This window comes from Toxorhynchites rutilus, chromosome 2 (assembly GCF_029784135.1).
Source record: "Toxorhynchites rutilus septentrionalis strain SRP chromosome 2, ASM2978413v1, whole genome shotgun sequence".
NCBI lineage: Eukaryota > Metazoa > Arthropoda > Insecta > Diptera > Culicidae > Toxorhynchites > Toxorhynchites rutilus.
Window position 1 is genome coordinate 40972696 of NC_073745.1, and position 23439 is coordinate 40996134.

The 23439-nt window shown below is 38.4% G+C and overlaps 1 protein-coding gene across 5 annotated transcripts in view; it reads right to left on the reverse strand.

Moving 5' to 3' along the window:
• Nucleotides 1–23439, reverse strand: part of LOC129764735 (transcription factor AP-2-epsilon) — a 431999-nt gene that overhangs the window by 99202 nt on the left and 309358 nt on the right. Inside the window, exon 1 of one of the 5 annotated variants that reach the window (XM_055764159.1) lies at nucleotides 19216–19938. The exons of the other annotated variants lie outside the window; for them this stretch is intronic. Coding sequence (XP_055620134.1) covers nucleotides 19216–19704 — 489 coding nt within the window. The 5' untranslated portion in view covers nucleotides 19705–19938. Of the gene's footprint in view, nucleotides 1–19215; nucleotides 19939–23439 lie in introns of those variants that run through there. 5 annotated transcript variants of the gene reach the window in all.

A 23439-nucleotide genomic window follows, 5' to 3' on the forward strand; every position in this document is an offset into this window, starting at 1 on the left:
GGGGCTGCCAAACAAATTGAACACAAATTTCTACATTACTCGGAAATTAATCAAGCAAATCAAACGAAATTTGGCATATGGAGGTTTTAGGGTACAATAAATGTTTCTATGGTGGTTAGACTCTCCACCCCCCTCTCCAAGGGGGGGCTGCCATACAAAACACAAATTTCTGCATTACTCGAGAATTAATCAAGCAAATGAAATCAAATTAGGCATATTGAGGTTTTAGGGTGCAATCAATCTTTCTATTGTGGTTAGACTCTCTAAGGGGGGGGGGCTGCCATACAAATGAAACACAAATTTTTGCATTACTCGAGAATTAATCAAGCAAATGAAACCAGATTTGGCATGTGGAGGTTTTTTTTTCTCATTTATTTATTGGGCTCATTAGCATTTAGCTGTAACAGAGCCGGGTTTAATCGTGTACATGTACATATGTTTATGTTTCTATAAATTGTGAATTACACAGTAGTTAGTAGTAGCCATTTAGGCGTTAAGTTTTCTGTTCCATTACATTATGGTAAATTACACAGTAGTCGCCATTTAGGCATAAGGGTATTCTTTCTGTTCTTCCATTGTTCAGCAGACCGGACAGCGGAGACAGTTGATATTGATCATTGTTGGGTTATTTATAGAACAGCAGCCCGATGTTTCTTGCAGAGCAGAGCAGTTGTATGGATGAATCGATCTTTGTTCCACCGTGGATCGATTTCCATCGCTGATGATGGTTGCGTGGACGTAGTTATTCTATAACAACACAAAGATCTCATGATCGATCGCTTGGTAAGCGAACGCGTAACCAAGTGGCTACGAAGACCCCCCATGTGGAGGTTTCAGGGTGCAATAAATATGTCTATGGTGGTTGGACTCTCCACCCCTCTCTCTAAAGGGGGGCTGCCATATAAATGAAACACAAATTTCTGCATTACTCGAGAACTAATCAAGCAAATGAAACCAAATTAGGCATATTGAGGCTTTAGGGTGCAATAAATGTTTCTATGGTTGTTAGACTCTCCACCCCCCTCTCTATAGATGGTGGGGGGGGTGGTGTGCGCGGAGGGTGCCATACAAATGAAACACAATTTTCTGCATTACTCGAGAATTAATCGAATTAATCATGCAAATGAAACCAAATTAGACATATGGAAGTTTTAGGGTGCAATAAATGTTTCTATGGTTGTTAGACCCCTCTTCTCTAAGGGGACTGCCATACAAATGAAACAAAAATTACAGGGGGCACACAAACACAAACTTCTGCATAACTCGAGAACTAATCAAGCACAATTTGGGATGTGAGGGTTTTTGGGTATGAGAAATGTTACTATGATGGGCCCATGAACTTGCTCATAGTAAGCAAACGTGAATGTTTGAAGGTATTGATAACAAAAAACAATTTTTGGGCGGGACGAAGCTTGTCGGGTCAGCTAGTTTCATAAAAAAAACAAAACATCATCACTTTACTCGTTGCGCCATCTGGTTGTAAATCTAACGTAAATTCGTCAATAACGTTTTCTCACACTCATAATTGAAGAAACCGTTACAGCTCCACATTTACATAATTCAGTTCAGGTTCAGTTGAGTCTAGTTTTGTCCTGTAAATAAGTGATAAGTTTTATGGACAGAGTTCAGCATCAATCGAAACTGTTCGTTATTTGTACCATGTTTGATAACCAACATTGAAAAACATAGAAACGATTATCCAGCTCATCTTCAATTTGATCACAAAATATTTAACTTGATTTTTCTATTAATATAAAAACTAACGATCTCTGAAAATAGAAAAGTAGCCCGGAAAGGGCAAACATTTAACGTACATTGATACTATATAATTTCCAACTCTCGCCCAGAACCGACCGGATATTCGATGCGACCTACCCGATCTTCGATCTATTGCGGGACTACCCACCGCTGAAACCTATTGGCAGGCGGACAGGCAATTCGATTAGGCTTTATTATTAGCGTTGTCAAATGTGACGGCATGCGAATCACGTTAAAAATATACACCGGTGTGAAACATTTTCTTCCTCCAATAAAGCTGCACGCACCGGACCGTTCTCCTCCCATGAGCCTCCCCCCTATTTTCCTTTGCGGACCAACGCGGACTTCATAAATCTCACCTCTCCCCTCTTCCGGATGAGATGGTCATCCAAGAGCCCAACAAACACGCGTTTCGTTCCGATCCTAACTTCATTTAATTTCGAACGTGGTGGAAATCTTGTGAGAACCCGAGTTTTTTCTTCTTTGATTTCTCGTGATAAAATAAAAAAAAAGGCGAGCTTGACAAAGATTGCCCCCTCCAGCGGATATCCGAGTGTACTTTTCGAACCTTTACGTACGGTATTTTATTGGGGGGCACCAAACATTTGTGATAATTAGGAATTAATAACGAAAAGCGATCAACACGGCCGAATTGGTTGGATGGGGGCTTACGCGTCGCGTCTTGAACGCTACACATAACGAAGTAGGCAGGAAGTGGCGACAGTGTGTCTCGGTGGTACTTCGTAGAAGTCCCAACCCGCTCCTTTTCCACACTTCCTGCTCAAGAGTGCGTGACATTTCCCCTTCGTCGGATTCGTCGCTGCGACAGGCAAGTCTCTTCATATTTGCGCGTGGTGTTTTTCCCCGCTGATCGTTGTTGATTGCGGGACGCGAACAAGTGTCTTTCGTTCCAACGTCGGAACGCATTTAGATAGCAGACGAGTGTGAAAGAGGTAAATGGTTTGGCTTTCAATTATTCGCAAGCTTTGCCCGGTAAATTGAGTCGGAGCAATAATAACTCGGTCGGCACTCGTAAACAGGGGATTAGGGATTAAGGAGAATTTAAATCTAGCTTAAGAACCCTCTCCGCGCCCTGCGTCCTGCCAATAGCAGCGGCTCAGTGCCACTCTAGGACGGTAATAACAATTTGCAGTTGACCCACATCGCGATTGTATGGCTCTCTAGAGCAGTGTATCACGTTTTCGCGAGACGTCCGAAAATATTTCGTCGCGCAGATCATCGGAAGATGAGTCACGTTTTTGTCTCGCGACCGTTCAGCTGCCGGTTTGGCTTGAAGAGTTTACTCAGCATTAAGACAAGCTCAGCAACAAAAAAAAAAAAAAAAGCGCCGAGATTGCATAAATTACCTACTGATGGGAGCTTCTGTGGCCGGTGCCATCGTGAACGGTCTCATCCTCCCAAAGCCAGGAAGCATCACGCTAAGTAATGAAACTGAAATGGATGCTACACATCGAGGGGTGTTTAGCGGCTGTAGGCAGTAGATGAATTAGCATAAATTCGGTACCAAGAATGAGTCGAGTGAGGTGAATTGCAAGGGAACCGGACGTTTCATGGTGATGTGGTTCGCTGATTATTTCTCCCAATGTTTGCTAATGCTTGTCTCAAGTAGGAGAAATCGGTGTACCGGCTTCTGTGTGTAATCAGTCATGTTTTTGTTTTGGAGAGAAGCAGATATGTTTTATTTTTATCTGAATTTGACGCCCATCGGTGACAGCAGTAACGTGTGAACATCAATCATTTCATTTGAGTTTTTTTCGTACGAATAAAACTAAGCTCAAAGTTACAGAATGAATCCCACTTGATACAGAATAGTGGTATCAATTGCTTTTTATAAGTGTACTATATTTTAATGAAATGATCCGTCGACGATCTACTACATATTGGAACATACTGTACGTTTGTAACAATTTTTCTTATTAGTTTTTCAAATATTTTCCATATACAGTCATTCCATGCCAAACCGTTATAGTGGTTCTCAGATTTTCATGAAAAGTGGTAGTTTTGTTATTTATCGCCAAATATTAAACCCGTTTTTTTTATTTTTTTTCGTTAGGGTGACCATTTCCACTTTAGGGTGGACTGAAAACTTATTTTTTTCCATTTTTTTTCACAAAAATGACTTTTTTTCAAAAATCATAACATAAAATCATATATTTTTTATATTTTATATTTAACTTTACAGCTACTGATATAATTCATATGGTTGTTATTTTGCTTCTCTTTTGGGTTCTTTGAGTTGGCGACGTAAACTGCTTCTAGCGTCGAAATATACTGAATGCTCCTTGCTGCTAGACCGCCAATTTTTATACATTTCTGACTGGCTAATGCATTAATAAGGGGTGGGGCCTGCGATGCAGTTTTCGCTTCTCTTCAGGAACTGAACCCTTAACGTTATGCACGAATCTATGATCATCATCACCAAAGGTTTGGTGAATCTTGTACTCGATCGAGGCACTTCGCCTACACTTGTGCATATCGTTAAGAGTTCAGTTCAGGTCATGTTTTGAATTATAGAGACTTAAAAAAACTTAAACTGGAGACGAATGAACTCTCCGAGTTTCAAGTCAGAATCAACAGAAAATGGCACACCGAACAAAAAAAAATGCAAATGCACTGAAGATGCAGATTGCTTGTGCCAATCGACTAATCAGAACGCGGGATTTTCATTTAGATAATGTTTGACGTTTTCCAATTGTTCGATAGATAGTTTCATAAAATACATAATTTTCTCCAACATAGAAAGATTGTAATGAAGTAACCACAACGGTTGATGCAAAAATCTCAGGAAAAGGTTCAGCAATAAGCGCTCGAAATTTTTTGAATTTCGCGGTACAACCGACCTGCAGTTTGCAGCCAAATGTGTTCCCGAATGACGTAATCCTACGTCTAAAATAGTAAACAAGAAAAATATTCCAAAAACGAAAGAATATGTCCTTCCAAATTTCCGATATGTTATGGAAAAATGCCGTTCTAAAAATGACAGAGTCTATTGGTGTTTGATCTCGCCACCTCAAAAACCACAAAAATAAAAAATGCATGTTTCGCCTAAAAATAGAAGTGCAGTTCGGTGTTTTCAAAAAAAGTTCACTTAAATTTCATTATTTTCTCATATTTACGATAGGATATGACAGCTCGGAAATCGGTTCAACGGTTAAAAGGAACGAATATTCAAAAATGAGTATATTCTGATTCCGATTTACTTTAAGGGTGAAATAAAAAAATGTCAATTTTTTTTTGGAATACGTAATGATGAAGGTCCCATCTGGTTTCCCTACCGAGGTTTGAGCAAGACGAGTTATCTGAAAGATATTTTTTTCTTAGCAATGAAATTAGTTTAGCAAACAAAACCAAAAAAAAAAACAACGAACTGATTTTATTTATAGATATAAGTTTAAAAACTTGCAATGTCAAATGGCCACCGAACTAACACTTCCCCATTAGTGTGACGTTTTTATGATGATTTTATTCAGCTTTATGCTTAAAAATGCCTGAGCTAATTGTCATCCTATCCTACATTCAAGCCTTGTTCAAGCACATTAGGTGAAAACTATTAAGCTGTAGCCAAAATTGTTCGTGAAATGCAGTTTAAAGTCAATTAGAAAACCTTTATCCGACTCCAAGGTTCGGTGGAAACATCTATTCGACCGTATTCTGATTGATTAGCTCTATCAAGCCTGCGTCTTATTAAATACTATATACTGATGTTTGACCATTATTCAACTGACTAGTTTAATAACAGCTAATGATTGTTTGCCGGGAAGCCAATACTCAGTCATGTCCGCCACAGATCCGATACGGTCTCGACGAGGCCATTGCAGCCAAATGGCCAAGTCCAACCGCCAGCTTTGTTTTGGATTGACTATGAATATCCTCCTCCAGAGAAATCGAGAAAATTTCCTTTGCCAAAAAATTCTAGACCGGCATTTAAAGAACTTCCAGTTCAATATACGTTATATCTGTGCAACGCGCACACGACGCACATTCTTTTATTTTTTCCTAATACAATATAAAAACAACAAAATCAAAATAAAAATAGTCCGTCATCACCAGGATCACGACAGACATAATAGAGATAAATACAAATAAAAAAAGGATAATTTAAAAAAATAAATAGAGTGAACGAAATTAAATGATCTAGCCAAACACTTTTGTGCCGTCCTGAAAGTTCAACCAACCATCCAACCAACAAAAAGTGGTTTACGCAATAGAGAAGCGAAAAAAACCTCTATTATCTCCACACAGTGACGAGTTGAATTCCGAACGAGAAAGAGATCAGATCCAATATTATATCCAATCCATTTGTATAAACGTGAACGGTGATTAAACCAATTTTGAAATTGTTAAATCGAAAAAGGTGTCTTTTGAAGAAAATTACATCGCTGAAGGTGAAATAAATAAAATCAGCATCGTATATTAGTGCATGTTCGAAATCTTCGCTGTGATTTATAAAAGGTGTCCGAAAATAGCGCGAGATTTGCGGTGCGCTTAGTCTCAGTTCGTGGCTGAGATCGTAAGCTGGAAAATTTCAGTCGATCCTTTTGGGCCGCTCTAGGAACCGGAAATCCTTCGTAACCGGAGCCCCTCTTGTAAGCCCCCATCACAGAGTATAATTCGTTAAAAAAGCTCGTCAGGTTCATTGAGAATATTAAAACAAACTGCAAAAAATTGTCCACATTTAATTATTCGTTCGTATAAAACTTCGTCAGTAACAATCTTCGTCATATAATTCAAAAATATCGATGAACAAAATCAGAGCAATTTATATATTAGTTATAAAATGAAATGGAATTTAATTTCTCAACCTAACCTACTGCCTCAATGAAGATCAGGTACGAAACAATATGATTTTTGGTTGGAAACTCTTGTTGAACTGTTGAACTGTTGAATATTCGAACATTCGTAATACAATAAAATTGATGTCAAAATCCCAGAATACACAAAGCCTTCAATTATCTGACTTGAGAGGTTTTTTATGGCATCGATAATAGTTTCCAAAATAGATAGATATCATTGTGTTAGCCGATAGTCCGGAAATGCCAGACATTTATTTTTAGCAAGCCTCCTGCTAATTGGCTGATTCTGTAACGCCTATATGGGCAGCCCAGCCATACAAAAACTGCCGTAAATCGCTTCTATCAGATCTCGATAATCGAAATCAGTCTGGCCCAATGAAACAAAACGAAAAGTGATCCAGTTGTTCGAATTACAACACCACGGCCGCGGCCGAGTCGGGGGCATATATTCATCTTCGATCGAAAGTGTTGGAATCTGTATAAATTAATCCGCTAATTTGCATTACGTTTTGTTTTATGCTCCAAAAACAATCCACTGGGTATTAAAACATTTTATGGGCCGGAAAGTATCCCGCAATTTATGGTCAGATTTCTTGGGCGTTAGCCTTGATTTATCGCAGTTACGGCGAAGGTGCGCGTATCGGATAACGGGGTGGACCGATACGCACCAGAAACTATTCGAACGAAACTAATAGTTTCCGGGGTGGCGTGTGAAAAACAATATCACACCGTGTCGACAAAATTTGATAACAGCCGCTGTATTTTTTTCCTGGTGAGTCGTTGTGTGAAACAAATCTTGGTATGAATGAAAGATCGACACCATTACCCATTTTATGGTCCTGGAACGGTTCTTTTATTCTGGCGATTTTGTGGCAATAAAAACCAACAGTTTCCAAAAATGTGAATCAATTCCAAGTTCTCTGTCGCAAATCTGTGATTGCACTTTCGGTACACCTTTCGCCAACGACGAACGGGATCAATTCCTTCCGCATCGTAATTTAATAACCTGGTCTGCTCATAAATCGTGAACAAATTCCAGTCGGATTCTTGAAGCTCTGCCACATCACGCGACGACTTATCATCAAAGCGGGTAAACAAAAGCACACTGATCCCGAAAGAACGGCGCAAATTTCGTCGTCATCGTCAACATTATAATCGGAACCGGAATGGGCTTTATTGCTTTTGTTTCTCGAAATGTGTGGCGAAAATCGGTACACCCAAGGAGCGATCCTCCTAGAGGACATTTGACCATTCTGATATCAGTTTATTCTGCTCCTCGAAACAACCCTATCGGGGTCATCGAAATAGCAATTATCGAACGAGGCAACAATTCCGAAAATTGTAATGCTCCATAACTCAGACTCCACAATACCATAAATTACAATTGAGTTGTAATTATTTTCGTTGTTTATCCTCTTTTATTTGTACAACCGACCGACAAATTGATGTTGCAAAAAACGACGCAAGTGCGATAAATTCGGTTTGGCGGTGTTTTTTTTCTTCCTTGAGTCGGAATTCCCAAAACGAAAAAAAAAATCAGGGAAGCCACCCCTCTTTTCGAGGGGGACCGAGATTCGGCCTCCCTTTTATCGCCGCCAAATTGTTTAAAACCTTTTGCTGATTTTTTTTTATTCGCGAGGACAGAAATCCCATCAACACCACCACCTGATGCTGTTGTGGTGGCGCGCTTGGCCGATGATGATCGGAAAGTATCAAAGCAAAAGCGCGCAGAGGGCCAAAAATGAAGCGAGCTCGAAAATCTGGGTCATCGCGCCGAGGCGCAGCGCTAACCCAGCGCAAAAGAAAGGAAACTCAAGTCGACAGGAGCCGCGCGATAATGAAACGAAAATCGGTTCCGCGGTGTGAAGCAACGAGCGAATTGGGGATTTTAATCCCGACAATAGCAGCTCGCCCGAATGTGTTCGCGAATTTAATCGCGATAAGACGCAACGCAATGGTTTTTTTTTTGCTGTGTGTGAGGGAGGGAAATTGTGGGGCGAATGGCGCGTAGCGCGTTTTTTCGACGACGGGATTAAGCGCGTATCTCGGGACACTTTCGAGTGCCAGCAAGCCGTTGAATTGTTGCCAATTTGGGATGATTACGAGCTGTAGAATCACGTCCGGAATAGCGTTTCGCCTCGCGGGATAAGTTTTCAGGATTACAACGATAATCGAACTGAAGAAGGATTTTAATGAAATGTTGAAAAATTGTACAATGTATGAATATTACATGGATTTCGATATTTTATTATCTTTTCACAAATATAACGGGTGTCAAATAGTATCCGAATTTTTGGATAAAAAGGGGCCATGAACATTTGACAATATTGCATTAATCTCATATGAAATATTCTTTTCAGAATGATACTGTATTACAAAACTATATTGAATGGTTTTGCTACTATAGAGAGTAACGATATAACAGGTAGAAGACACATGGACACTTTAACATGGCAGCCATTACTAAAAATTTGTGCTTAGGTCATTAATCGTTTATAGGATGTGAAGTATTTGCAACAAGGGAAATCAATATTTTTATGCTACCGCAAAGCAACTCGATTTTAGTAGACTCGATTGTTCTGATCACATTCGATGGTTTTGATTTTTATATCAGACCAAATAATGAAAAAATGATGAATTATTCATCGTTGCCTGGCTTTTTTTTGTTATTGCTTCATCGTTGGTCAGAGTATTTTCTTCCACCAATTTTTTATCTGATCGATGTCTTTGATAAGATTTTCTTCGTCATCCACTTCCGCTCTACTACTGACTATTGACTATTGCTATTTTGCAGAGTTTTTTCGCTTTTTTCAATGCTCTATAGTTTTAAATATACATTGCCATGTTCCTTTTAAGAGATTCCAAATTTTTATCACTTTTATCAACGCCTAAGTTCTACATAACAGTTTCTGCTACAAATATTCAAAGTATATATTATTTTTTCGAACTATTATTACATTAATATTTGTAATGAATGTCATGTTTAAAATGATGTGGTATTCTGTCAAAAATGTAAATTATTGCTCGAAAGATTACATTTGTACGCAGAGCTGGCAATCCGATTAATCTCCTCTCCTTTGTCCAGTCGATAAAGCTATACATTGTAGTATAATTATCCATGAACCAGAAGAAAATAAATTGACTTTTCATCAGATTTCCTCTCTGCTGTTAATAATTTTGCTCTCTTCTCATATATGTTCAACTGGATTGTACAAAGGAGCAGTACTCATACTTTGAATTCGGCGTGTTGTATCGTCACCATTTCGAATGAAACAACTTAAATAAAGTATCGTTAATGCATCAATTTTCAAATTCATATGTCTAGGCATTCCTTGCCAAACCGATTTAGGGGTTTCCAGATTTTCGTTAAAAGTGGTAGTTTTGTTCCTTATCTCAAAATTCTTATTTTTTTTATTAGGGACCATTTCAACCGATTCAGATGATCGACATATCGGTTAAAGCTAATTAGCTGGTTAAAAAAACGGCACATGCAGTAAATTTGAATTTTGTTTTAGTAATTATTGATTGTATTTGTTTATTTATAGTTTAAATGGTCTAGGGACCAAGGGCGCTAAGCCATTGGTAGCCAATGGTCCGAAAAATCATAATTTCCCTTTTTTTTTTTTTTTCAAAAATGACTTTTTTTAAAAATTCCAATTTTTTACAAGTGCAATATTTTTTGAAAAAATACTAGCTAATTGATATATTGATATCAATATTAATTTGATATATTAATCATCTAAATCGGTCTAGTTGTTCAAAAGTTCTCTGGGACTCTGGGACTATTCATTTTTTCGGAATACGAGGCAAAACGTATGGTTTAGGTTGCCAATGAAAATCGTCATATCGATTTTTTATACGGGATATCCTGCTAAAAGTTGATTTGTACGAGAAAATACTCGATGCAAAATATTAGCTCATTCGGATTTCATTCACATATTCACCCAAATCATCCAAGGGAAATCGGGGTTTTCAAAAAACTTTTTTGATGCCAAATGTCTTCAAATTGCATAGAACCTTGAGATTTACTGTTAACCCGAACAAATATTTCTGATCGAAGATTGACTTTGTGACACTTGGTCGTTTTTTTTTCCGAAAACATCGATTTAGATATATTTAGATATGCCTAAAGTAGACATTTTAATGTATAATCTTTGCACATGCAAGGTCGCATATAAATTCTTATCAAATCACAATGGTATAAAATATCATTCAAAATGTGCATCATGTGTATATAAAATCGTATAAAATGCAAAAACACGAGTTGCCATATCATTCATGGATTAAGTCTTATATAGGCTTAACGAGCATCGTGATATCGCTGTATGCAGTGTACGTATATTTATTCATCGTATATAATACTAGCTGACCCGGCAAACTTCATCCCGCCCAAAACTTGGTTTTGTAATCAATACCTTCAAACATTCTCGTTTTCTTACTATGAGCAAGTTCATGGGTCCAATCGCGGAACTGTTCATTGATTGATCTTCTAATCGACTCCGTTGAATTTATCTTTCACTATAAAATTCCTATTATTTCTAACAAAACTCATCATTATAATATCAGATTATTTTCAGACATAATTCACGTTCAAGATTTTTCAAACACTTGCAAATAACATGTTTCTCCGTTACATGAAATAAATGTTTTATACAGAAAATATGATAGAATAAGGACAACCCCGAATCGGACAATTCCTTCCTCGAGTTCTGCTCTTATCAACACATTCGGCGATACTTTTTTATTGGTATTGTTGGATATTGTATAAACCACACGATAGATAATATGTTTAAATTGTCAGTGATACACGCAACAACAGACCTTTATAACACAACGCTCTTGTGAGCCACATCATTATACGCTTTGAAAGCTCACTATCGTCATCACACTTATCATTGTCACGCTAACAAAGCTCATCTAGCCACATCATTGTCAGCATAGAGATCTAAAACAATCATCATCGCGATGACCCGTCTCGAACAACAATCCCACTTGTTACGCTACACAAATGTCCATCCAAACGCAACACAATCCTCATTGTAACGCAACACAGTAGGTTTTGTTCTCGCCTTTATCATGCCAAGCTTATAAAACTGACCGAATGACCAAATAAAACCACTCCAAAGGTAGACTCGAGAAAACTCAGTTCAAAATTCAAACGCTTTTTCTTAATTCATCCGAAAAACGGTACGGTTTCCGGATCGGTTCATTTGTGTGCCGAGCAGTAAAGCCTTCGACGTCCGGTGTTCATTTCAAGCACTAGCCGGTGCGTTATCAGGTATAAATAGAAGAAGATATAGGAGTGCGTTCCATCACATTAAAATCCTGTTCCAGCTTCGAACAATGATCAGTTTCGCTAGCGCAAACATCAAATGGACTAACAGCACTTGTCACTATGTAATTGTAGAACATACGGGACTTTATTTTCCGAATTTTCCCTTTTTCCTTCAGAGTTTTCCGAAAATTTTGAATTGTTATGTTTGGTTGGAATATGTGTATTATTTCTATGAGACCCCCTCTCCATGCCAGAGGAGGGAGGGGTCTCATATCATCATAGAAACATTACTCATACCCAAAATCATCACATCCCAAATTGTGCTTGATTAGTTCTTGAGTTATGCAAAAGTTTGTGTTTCATTTGTATGGCAGCCCCCCTTAGAGAGGGGGTGGAGAGTTTAACCACCATAGAAACAACTATTGCACCCAAAAACCTTCACATGTCAAATTTGGTTTCATTTGCTTGATTAATTCTCGAGTAATGCAGAAATTTTTTGTTTCATTTGTATGGCAACCAAGTTTGATCTTGGATAGACGATTTAATGTTTGCTGGGCAGCCCAGTATTTGCATTCGAAATTAAAATTAAATACCTTGAATATCTCAAATAATTTAACCATCTTGAATACTCCAAATACTTTAAACACCTTAGATACTTTGAATAACCTGTATGTGTTAAATACATGCCTCAAATACTTAAAATACCTTAACTACCTTTAATATCATAAATATCTTAAATAGCCTAAATAACTTAGAAACCTTAAAAAGCTCGAAAAACTTAAATACCTTAAATATTTTAAGGTAGAATTCTAGTAGAGAGGCATGGAGAGGCAACGTCCAAAAGGACGTTTTCTAGAGCTCCGAACAAATGAAACAAATAATATTTTAAATATCCATTATTTAATTTTTCGCTTTTAATCTTTTTAAGATACAAAAAAAATAAATTAAATTAGAATGAAAAGACTCGGATTTATTTTCACTGTATATAATCGAATCCCGTATATAATCGAGTCAAAAAAAACTTATATTCGTTTTTTATGCATATATTTTTCTTATTTTGAATATAAAAGAAGAATTTAATTTTCGATTCATCCCCTTAAAGTCAGAAAATACCTTTCTCACATGAAAATAATACATTTATAGAGAATCTCTCAAGAAGATTTTTATTTGATGAAAAAAATCCTTCTACGCATATGTTCATATTTCAGCAATGACAGAGTTATAGAACTTTTTTTTTTAATTTCCTGTTGCCTCAAACTCATTCTACTTCCAAAAGTACGCGACGTAAGGTAATTCTGTTGCATTCATTTGAAAGATGAGGAGAAGGTGAAGTAGCGGGACATCTAAATTAGTTGATTTAAAAAAAACTTGAATGTTAGTAATTTTGAATGTGTTTCAATTTTATCCCGAAAATTCACATTAGACACGATTGTTTCTGTCAATTAAATTGAAGCTCTCTAACAACTCTACAATATGTCCAGGTTCGCCTTTACATCAGCTAAGAAGCCGCTGTTGTATAAAACTTGGGCAAGAAAAACAAAAATGCTTCTAGGCAAAATGGTGACTGTTTGAAAATAGAAAGAAGTTTTCAACATGTTTTTATTACGATTTCAAATTTTTTAACATAAAATTGAAAAAAAATATTGGCGATGGATGCGTATGAAGAATGTTCATACTTGATGTTAAAGAAACAACCATACCATATCAAAGCGACATTGATATTGTGCAAATGGTCTTGTTGCGGGCTAGATGGGAAGCACAGCAAGAACAATGCTGGGTTTAACGTGTTAAGCGAAGGGCGTAGTTAGAAAAGGTAACTCAAAATAATGTAATGAGAAACTTTACCGAGTTGGCGTCAGACCAGGATTTTGACAGTCCTCGACGGGAGTTTTTGTTTTAGTTCCTTATTATAGTTTCACACTTCAGACTCGCTACAAACCACTCCCGCAAATTTTACGTCATGGGATATAGACACGATAATATAACGTGAATTGCTTGTCGATAACAAATTCTGCTCATCCATGAAAACTTGCAGTTTGTTCGGTCTCACTTTCGGTATTCAAAATAAGGGAGTACAGTGGAACCCCGGCAAGATCACCGCGGATAACGAAAATTTCACTCACAAATTTCGAGATGGGCTATGGATTTACTATGGAACTAGCTTCCGCGGATAATCGGAGTTCTGCTGTATATCTGTCCAGATCTTTCATGATCAGGATCGCTGGGGTCAGTTCCAGGTGAATTTTCTGTTGGAGTAATGAGGGGAGAGGTTTGTGTATTTTTTTAGAGGGTGGTTTGGTAGGGCGAGTTGATTCGTACCCGGAAGAAATGTCCTCCGTTGTGAGGATGCGTTTAACTGTTTTACTGTCCCTTTTTTCATACACAAGGAGGAGTCACTCTTTTCAGTATCGGAGATCTACATATTAGGAGATCCCCCACACTCTGCCTTTTCATATGTGGGTTTGCTTATAAATATATTCATGTTATCTATATAATATTTATGTAGTGTTTAACCATAAATACTTTATCCGTAGGAGCACACAGTGCGTATGATATGAAGCTGCTTCCGTTGTCTAGCGTTGATGAAAACTGCCGTCCTACGCATAGTTGTCCCATGTTATTTTCTGACAATTTTCACTTTTCCTCGTAAAACGATAATCTTCCGGAAAAACACAAAAAAAATATAGTTTGTTCCCAGCTTTAAAAAAAATAACATCAAGCTAAATTGTCCCATGTTGATATTCTATTAATAACTGTCCCACCATATATTTTTTGTAGATCCTTATCAAAGAAATCGGTTCAAGTACAAGAATTTTATGTCACGCTTTCACCAGGGCTAAGGTACTCATTTCTGGTTTGAAAGAACGCACTAATTCTCAAACAAATAAAAAAAAGTTGATCAGAACACGTGTACACCTTGTTAGCGAATGCCTAATAACAATTAGATTTATACAGGGTAACTTCGATATAACGTACATTTTACTTTCAAAATTGTACGTTCTATCGAATTGTACGTTATATCGAAGCATAATAAAGAACTCTGGAACGTAGCTTATACTACTTTATTGTGTTGCTGTTTGAGTAAGGTTGATGAATAAAATCAATAAGAAAACGAAACCAACTTTTCTCATGATGTTTCCCTTCGTTCTGTTGATTGAAGTTTGATTCATTTAGAATCCGGAATCACAAAACAGTTGTATTTCGGGATTGGTTAAAGTTACAACACAAGCTTTAGTATCAAAATACAGATAATTTATTGTTCTTTCAGAAAAAAAACTAAAAAAAAAATTTTTTTTTGGCCTTCGATAATGTGTACGTTATATCGAGGTAAAATGTACGTTATACCGAGTGACGTTATATCGAGGGTACGTTATAACGAGGGTACGTTATATCGAAGTTTCCCTGTATTTTGCAAAGATATTGCAGATCACTCTCTTCTTCATAAAGCGATTGTTTATGCATAATATTTCGGAAAATAAAAAAAATATTTTGTATGTTTGTTCCCAGTATTTCGAAAAACAACATCAAGTTCAATCATCCCATGTTGATATTCTAGGCATAACTGTCCCGCCAATGAATTTTTAAGCCTGTAACCAAGATTGATTGATTCAATAGAGGGGATTTTTTCACACTTCATTTAAAATAGTTCTCTGCTTATAAAAAACCCAGTGTATTGCTAAACCGAAATGCTTAAAGCTTCTGGTAGACAAATTTGCTAGCAAACTTTGAATGCGTTTTTCTTAATTGCTGATTCTGGAACATGGGACAACTATGCGTAGAATGGCAGAAAAGGTCACAGTGTCCGCTGTGATGATATTTCTTCTAGTGTCGATAATGAACAATATAAAAAAAATCGTTAGGGCGAAACACTCCACGAGCCACAAAGCCAATAACGGTATTGAAATAACGGTAATTATGACGCAAACAACTATACGTCCGGCGGCTTGAAGCTGTAGACGAGGAATGTACTAAAACTTATAATTATAATAAAAAAAATGAATTTCGAATTTTGTTCATGACTTTCAAGTAAAAATATACCAGTACTTTCCAACAGATGGTTTTTATCAACGTGGTTAACTCAATTCATCGAGCTTCAGCCTCGAGTTTGAAATTACGAATTAAGTTGACATTATTCATTCACAACACAGCATCGACCATCAGAAATGTTTTGCGCTTGGACTGCTGTATGTGATATCAGCATTAACACTAGATTGTCCAAGCAAGTTATTTTGACTGCTTTTCAATTTCAATTAGAAAAATAATAATGACACATTATGACACAAATTCCTAGAAAGTTGTGACTTTTTGTACAACTTATTAATGAACGTATTATGTCAGGTGTCATTATTATTTTATTATAATTTATTTTTCTAACTGAAATTGAAGAGCAGTCAAAATGAATTGCTTGGTCAATCTAGTGTTAAGACAGTAATCTAGTCTAGAAATTTGGAAAAAAAACAAAAAAAATCCTTCATATTTCTGTAGATTTGGCATTCATGAATATACCCTAGAAAGGACTTATCGAAAATCCCATTATTTATCGAGTTGGAGCCATTTTAGTGATGCGTTCTCTAACCTGGTACGACCGTAACAATGAACTTCAAACGCGTTTTTCTCGAAACTAGTTTTTTCAAACTGGCGTACACGATATCTCAAGTTACACTGAATCGATTCATGTCGAATTTATATGAATACAATCTGTATGCATCTCTCTACCACATGAACCTCTGAAAAAATATATTTTTAAAATTTTAATATTTTAAAAAAAATCTGGAAACGTAAAAAACCACGTTAAAAACAGCATTTTTCTCTCCATACGGCCGCCATTTTGTCAATATTATTGACTTGTCCGAGGTGCATGCGATAGCGGCACTGATTCAGAATCTGATAACCAGAAGGGCTGGTATCGAGTACGCCATGACAAAACTTTTTTTTTTGAACCTCCTCATTTCATCATCTCGTAATTATTCTAGTTATGCGTATTTTTTTCTCCGTTCAATTCTTGTTTTATCGTTAAAAGATAGATGAACAAATAATGATGTAATGGATAATAAAAATACTCTTTGTTTTATTTTTACAGACCTCGAAAAACGTCCGAAATTCGTGTCTCTACATCCAAACTAGCGTTGGCAGAAAACATTTCGTCTTTGGCAGAAATGATGCCATTTCGTGTGCTGCTTAAAAATAGTTTTTATGTATGCGAGCAGACATCTCTTTCTGTTTTCTTTTCTCATTTCATTTGAGATTGTGCAAAAAATAGTCCATACAATGTCAATGGGGATCGAGAACCAAGGCCGGCTGGAATGCAAAGCTATTTCACACGACCACGCTATCCATATAGCTGCCAGTGCTGTTATACAGAAGCGTGATAATATTACACCTCATCATAAAATGAAGTTGGGAAGTGTTTTCTAAGAGGATAAACAAGAACATGAACGAGAATATATCTTTCTCTGTCTGGGCCGTGTATTTGGCAAACTATACGAAAAGATTTCATATGCTTTCAATTCAATGTGTCTCCTGTTTCGCTCGCTCTAGCATATATATTACACAAATGATATATATGTATTGGGGAGTAGGACATTTTCTGTTATTTTTCAGCTCATTTAATGTAATAATTCGGGATGCCATAACACTAGAATACCCCGTTAAGAAAGCCTTTCGGCTGCTTGCTGGCTGCAGCGAGATTGTGAAATAGATATAGCGAATGGAGTCTTTTATACCCCGAATGAGTAGCGAATGGGCAGAGCTTGGATGGCAATATTTCCTCGCTCCTTAGTAGAATGAGTAGTGCATTTGCTTATCGAACGATCGATTTACGCGCGCCTGATTCGCAGTGACATTTAAAAAGTGTGACTTCTACAGAACAAATGTATGCAAAAATAGGATTTCTTCCAAATTTCGTGAAACAGAGAATCGTAATGTATAGCATTTCAAACAAATCTAAGAGAATTACCGATCCGATTGGCATGCAAAACATAAACAGTTATTAAAGTTACAACTATTTCATAAATCGTGAAATGTATCCCTTGCTGAAAGACGTAGTCCTCAGTCAAAGACCAGTTGACGAAAACGGAGTTCGTTCTATGATATCTGTTGAGTCAAAAAATTGGGTAAAAAATTCGTTCACAATGAAAGCATCGTTTTTGAACTTTCAGGTCTTTCGGAACTAGTCGAGCGGAAACGCGTTTCGTGCCGAAAAAATCATGGAGAGTCGCATGAACTGAACACTAATAGTTCAGAAGTCATCTTTCAATTACGTTAAGTAACTTAATCTTGAATGATGATTATCAGTCACCATGTTTTGTTATGACTGTCCAGAGAGAGGCTAATCTTCTCTCTCATCTCAGCTGCTTATGAATTCATCGTAAAGCATCTGTCAGTTCTGGAGTATGGAATTCTATTTGTAACTTAAAATTTAAGACACATTCTTTGGTAGATTGGTTGATAATCTGAAAACACAAATGAAATAAATAGTCCCCAGCAGTTTTTCGATACAATGTAAAACATTAGTACAAGCTGAAACATAACAAAATACATTATACTGCTGTATTCATTGTGGCTTGATCTCGAGGATTAAGTCCACGCAGAAACAGTGTGTGCTATCCATTTGAACATGGTACAATTGGCATGGAACTAAGTCTCAAAATAATTCATCATTTCAGTAACTGACCAGAGCGCCGCTGTTCCACATTCCTTACGAACACCTTCCTTGCGTCATTCACATTCACTTGCGAGTGTTTATTTTCCTCTCTCTACCTTGTTATGCTGTTGTTATCTTTTCCAAATAAAAGGGTTATCTTCCTTCCCGGCACCTGCACCATTCCAACCAAACGGCCGCGCGGCCGCTGCCGCCGCCTTCAATACGTATCATCATCAAACACTGAGACTGATTAGTAAAAGCAGATAACGAGCGAAAGTGCCTCCCCCTATTCACCCTTTGCCCCCCTTTTTGTGCGCAGGAACTACTCCCTGGGGTCCGGTTTTTTGTTTTCGGCGCTGGTCACAGAATAATTAATTCAGTAATCTTGAATGATTGACGTACCTCGGATTACTTGCAAAATTTCGGTTCGGTTCTCCGTAAATTAAAAATCGTTCAAATAGTTTGGCCGAGATCTCGGATGGAGTCTGAAAAGGGGCCTCGGAGAGGCTCCGAGGGCCCGAGGATGGCACCTGACAGGCGGGGAAATCAGCGTCTCAAACTGATTAGAAAATTTAAAGTATTTCGGCAAGCGCCCGGCTCGATCGCGCCTCTCTTGCAGTCGCGAGAAAGCTCAGCGGCCCGACGGCTTCGATCGGCAGCACACACAGAAGGAGTTTATTGGAATTAAGAAATAAAAGGAGAAAAATCACGGGCAGAAAACTTACGTCGTCATCGTCATGTATAGAACTTCGCTCATCATCAATCAAAATCAATTGATTTTTGCCCAGGTCATCGTCACAGTCGTTATTTGAATTACCGCCACCACAACCGCCGCCGCTGCCACCGCTGCTGCTGTTGCGGTTTGCGGTTGGATTGCCTCCTGGGCCGCCGTGGCTGTGGTTATTGTTACTGTCACTTCTCGTGCTGCTGTTATTGTTGCTATCGTTGCCGGGCATCAGCTGGCCGCCGTTGACCACCACATTTAGGCCAGCGCAGTCCACCATTGTGCCACCGCTGCCGAGTCCCGTCGGCGACGGGAGATGCTGATGCTGGTGGCTGCCGAAGTGGTGCGGATCGTGATGATGATGATGATTTGGTGGTTTCATAATTTCCATGTTACTCTTAAGTATTTCACTCAACGAGTGGTGTCGTAGATCGTTTATCTGGGCCGGGCCTAAATCCGTCATCTCGTGGACAGCTGAGTGGGTCTTCATGATAGCACACACACACTCTCTCTCTCACTCTCAGAGGAAAATCACTGTACACTCGGAAAGCCCTCCGAAAATCTCACTGAACACGTGTTGACAAAACTCTATCGAATTAATTGTTAATATTCAAAGGATATCTACTACCAACATATGGGTCGACATAATAAGTTTCGTTTTGTTTTTAATCGATTGGGATTAATATTGCAAAATGCTAATTTACATAGGCACTATCGATTTTATCGGCGACGGTGTGGATGGGAAGGAAATGGCACACAACAGTTCACGGGAGTTTCAAGGGAGGGGAAACGCGAGAACCACGACCGTTCGAACGATGCGTACGATCGGAGTATCGCATGTAAACTACACACCGCTGGGTCGCTAATAATGGCCTCTAGCTATGTTTATGTTTTTATCTTGTCCGCTGCCTTCTCTCAGTGTGGGTCTTAATGCTGCTGCTGCACGAAAATCTGGGATTTCTCAGCAGGTGTCGCTCTCGCTCTCTCTCTCTCTGTTGGCGTTGGGTCTACTCTCCGGCTCGGTATCTTGTTCGATGATGCTGGATGAGAGAGTGCGGATGATCTTTCACACGCAATCATCTGTAGCGCGCCTTTTTGCTCGTTTTTTCCGTCTTGCTGTTACCACTTCTTGGGTTCGATTGTTTGGGACCTCATGTGAATGTTTGTTTGATCGATGATTGGCAGTACTGTGACAAATTAGGCCGCGTGTTGATTGCGTAAAGCTCGACCGACCGGATTGAAGATGTTTTGGATGGTTTGGTAATGTGTGGCGAAGTGGATTCGATGTTGATCATCAGATGGCTCGGACAAGTGCGAATATGAAGAGCATTTCTATGCCGAATTAGCCTTAAAACAGCTGAATCTGATCCGACTCTCTTCGATTGATTTATATATTGTGCATACGATAGTGGAAGCCAAAAATTCAAATTTTCATTCACATGTGTCTAATTTTTTTTTTTTTTTTTTTATCTTCGCTTATTTTTCGTCGGCCTATTTTCCGCCACTTTAGTGCCAATCACCGACATCAGGGAGGCGACTCCACCTGTTCCTACCTATCAGACTCAACAACTCATGAGCCGGGCCAACTTCTTTTACTTCCGCTCCGAAGGAAGACGTAACCAGAGATTTTTCGCCTCAGAAAATCCCAACGACGCCAGCTGGGATTGAACCCAGGCCGATCGGATTGTGAGGCTGTTACGCTAACCATACAACCACTGGCGCCGTCAATGTGTCTAATTTTGAATGCGATTTTTTAGAAGATGACTTTTTTTTCTATAAATCCTATCTCAAAAGCCTGTTGTCTGATTAAAATGGTACTTACGTATTAGCGTCACCGGAGCCGAAATTCAACAGATAAAAATTTTATTTTTCTCACGGACACACAGTTATCTTTTATAATGTAGCTGCCTTGTTGTTTGCACTGTTTCGTTATTTTTAGTTCTACGGAAAAGCGTATTTGGGATTTGCGATATTTATGTATGAACACCACCGGAGCATGACACATATTTCAAAGCAAAAATTATCCGGGCTAACGTATTCCGTACGACGCTCGCTTAAGCTCCGTCGGACCAAACTGAAGGATCGCCTTCTACGTTTCAAACTAACGGGGCAATCGGTGGAACACAGGTTTGTTTGTGAGAGACCGCCGCTTCCGACAGCGGGTCGGCGGTCGACTCGGATTGCGTCACCTGGGTGGCTTGGGTTCGCCTCGGTTCTTTATCCTCTTTTGGTGGAGACCTCGTGACCATTACGTTGACTATAGAATAAATTTCATTAGGAAAAAAATAAATTCACAATTAAAATTATGCTCCTGTTTATACGTGAATAACACAAATCTCAAATAAGCATTTTCGTAGCACTAAATAATAATAAAACACTACGAACAACAAGGCAACAACAATATAGAAGATAACTGAGTACCTGTGCGAACAATAAAATTGCTATCTATTGATTTCGGCTCGATTTGCTTGATTAGTTCTCGAGTTCTGCGGAAATTTGTGTTTCATTTGTATGGCACTTAGAGAAGGGGAGGAGTGTCTAACCACCATAGAAACATTTATTGCATCCTAAAACCTCCACATGCCAAATTTTGTTTCGTTTGCTTGATTAATTCTCGAGTGATGCAGAAATTTTTGTTTCATTGTTTCATCAGTTTAGCGGTCTGGCCTATGATGAGACTCATTCATTGAAAATAAGTTACAATTAAAATTGAACACATGATAATGCACCGTATGTACAAAGCTTTAAAACTCTGATAGGGACGGGTGTTCGACCGATAACTTTTGCGTGGAATTGCTCTCAAACAATCTCATGTAGATAGTTCCGGATTATTGTAAATTATTGCAGATTTCACGCAACCGATTCGACGCCCATCACGATCCGATTATTATAACAAGACAAAACGACCCACCTCTCCTTGGGAGGTGAATCCGGGCGCTAGCAGAAACCATATCATTGTTTAATACTTTCAGCTTGGCGTGAAGAGGTGCTGAAGTTGGGAGATGAAAGATAAAAAAATCTACCAAACAACAATCAACGAGGGCCGCAATGGTACTTTCGTTCGATTTGAACCTGTTCTCTTCACACTTGTTTTGTCTGCGTTGTCTTGTATCGTGTACCTCTTCTCGCGATCTTTGGGCATGCTTCAGTCATATAATCCGCTCTCGAAGAGTACTTCAATCGGATCGACCGCCCTCTTCCCCTGGTAGTTGCGCTGCGATCGTTCGTTTTATTGTTATTATTATTAATTTAAATTTTTGACCTATCTTTTCCGCACGATACTCAATTCTTCCCAAATAGCGAAGAACGAAAAACGACTCAATAGAGGTAACGAAGAGAAAAGAACAACAAAATGGTAATCGTGATTCAGGTGTATTAGTTTCGTTCTGTCCGTTGGAATGCGAAAGCACCACAAAATTGGCACTCGCGGCAGCGCGAGAAAGAACGGAGCCTGGGGCTCGTGCTTTGGAGGTGGACAATTTATAATGACCGTTAATGTATACACAGCCCCAGCCACGGACACAAACATACACACCTTCATCTTCTCCCTGCTCTGCTTCTCGAGATTGGTCGAGTGATCGAGCGAGCGAACGAACGAACGATCCGAGAATGGACATTTGATAGCGATTAATGGAGGTAGCTGGTTGTTGCCGGGAGGGGATTTATGAATGAAAATTATTGCAAATATTGTGACGATGATACAAGGTAGCTGCCGGATGGAATCGGTTCGCATCGGTGCTGTACCGCGCGGGGATGAGGCGCGAATTGGGTGGGAATGAAACGATTTCGTCGCTTAACGCTGAATCAAGTCACCTAGGTCGGGTTCGGTTTGGGTGTTGATTTGGGCTGGCATTAAGCTTCTTTGTTTCATGCTGGCAATTATCATAGGCGGACATTGGTTATGTGAATCTCTAGAGTGGCATTTTGGATCGATATTAACCCATTAGCCGCCAAGCTGTAAGAAGTATTTTTTTGACGAATTTTGATTTTTTGGCGTAAACGAGCTATTTTCATACTATCTTGAATTTTTTGGAAATGAAAAATTGAACATTGGTGAAAATTTGTATTTTTTTCCTGTAGGAGCTCCAATCGATTGTTTTTTGTTCTACACAAAAATGTGTGTTCTTTTATCCAATTATTTCTGTAGAGAAGTTTACATATTTTTGTATTTTTTTAGGTTTTGTTATTGAAACACCTGCCACACATATTTGCTTTAAATCGAATT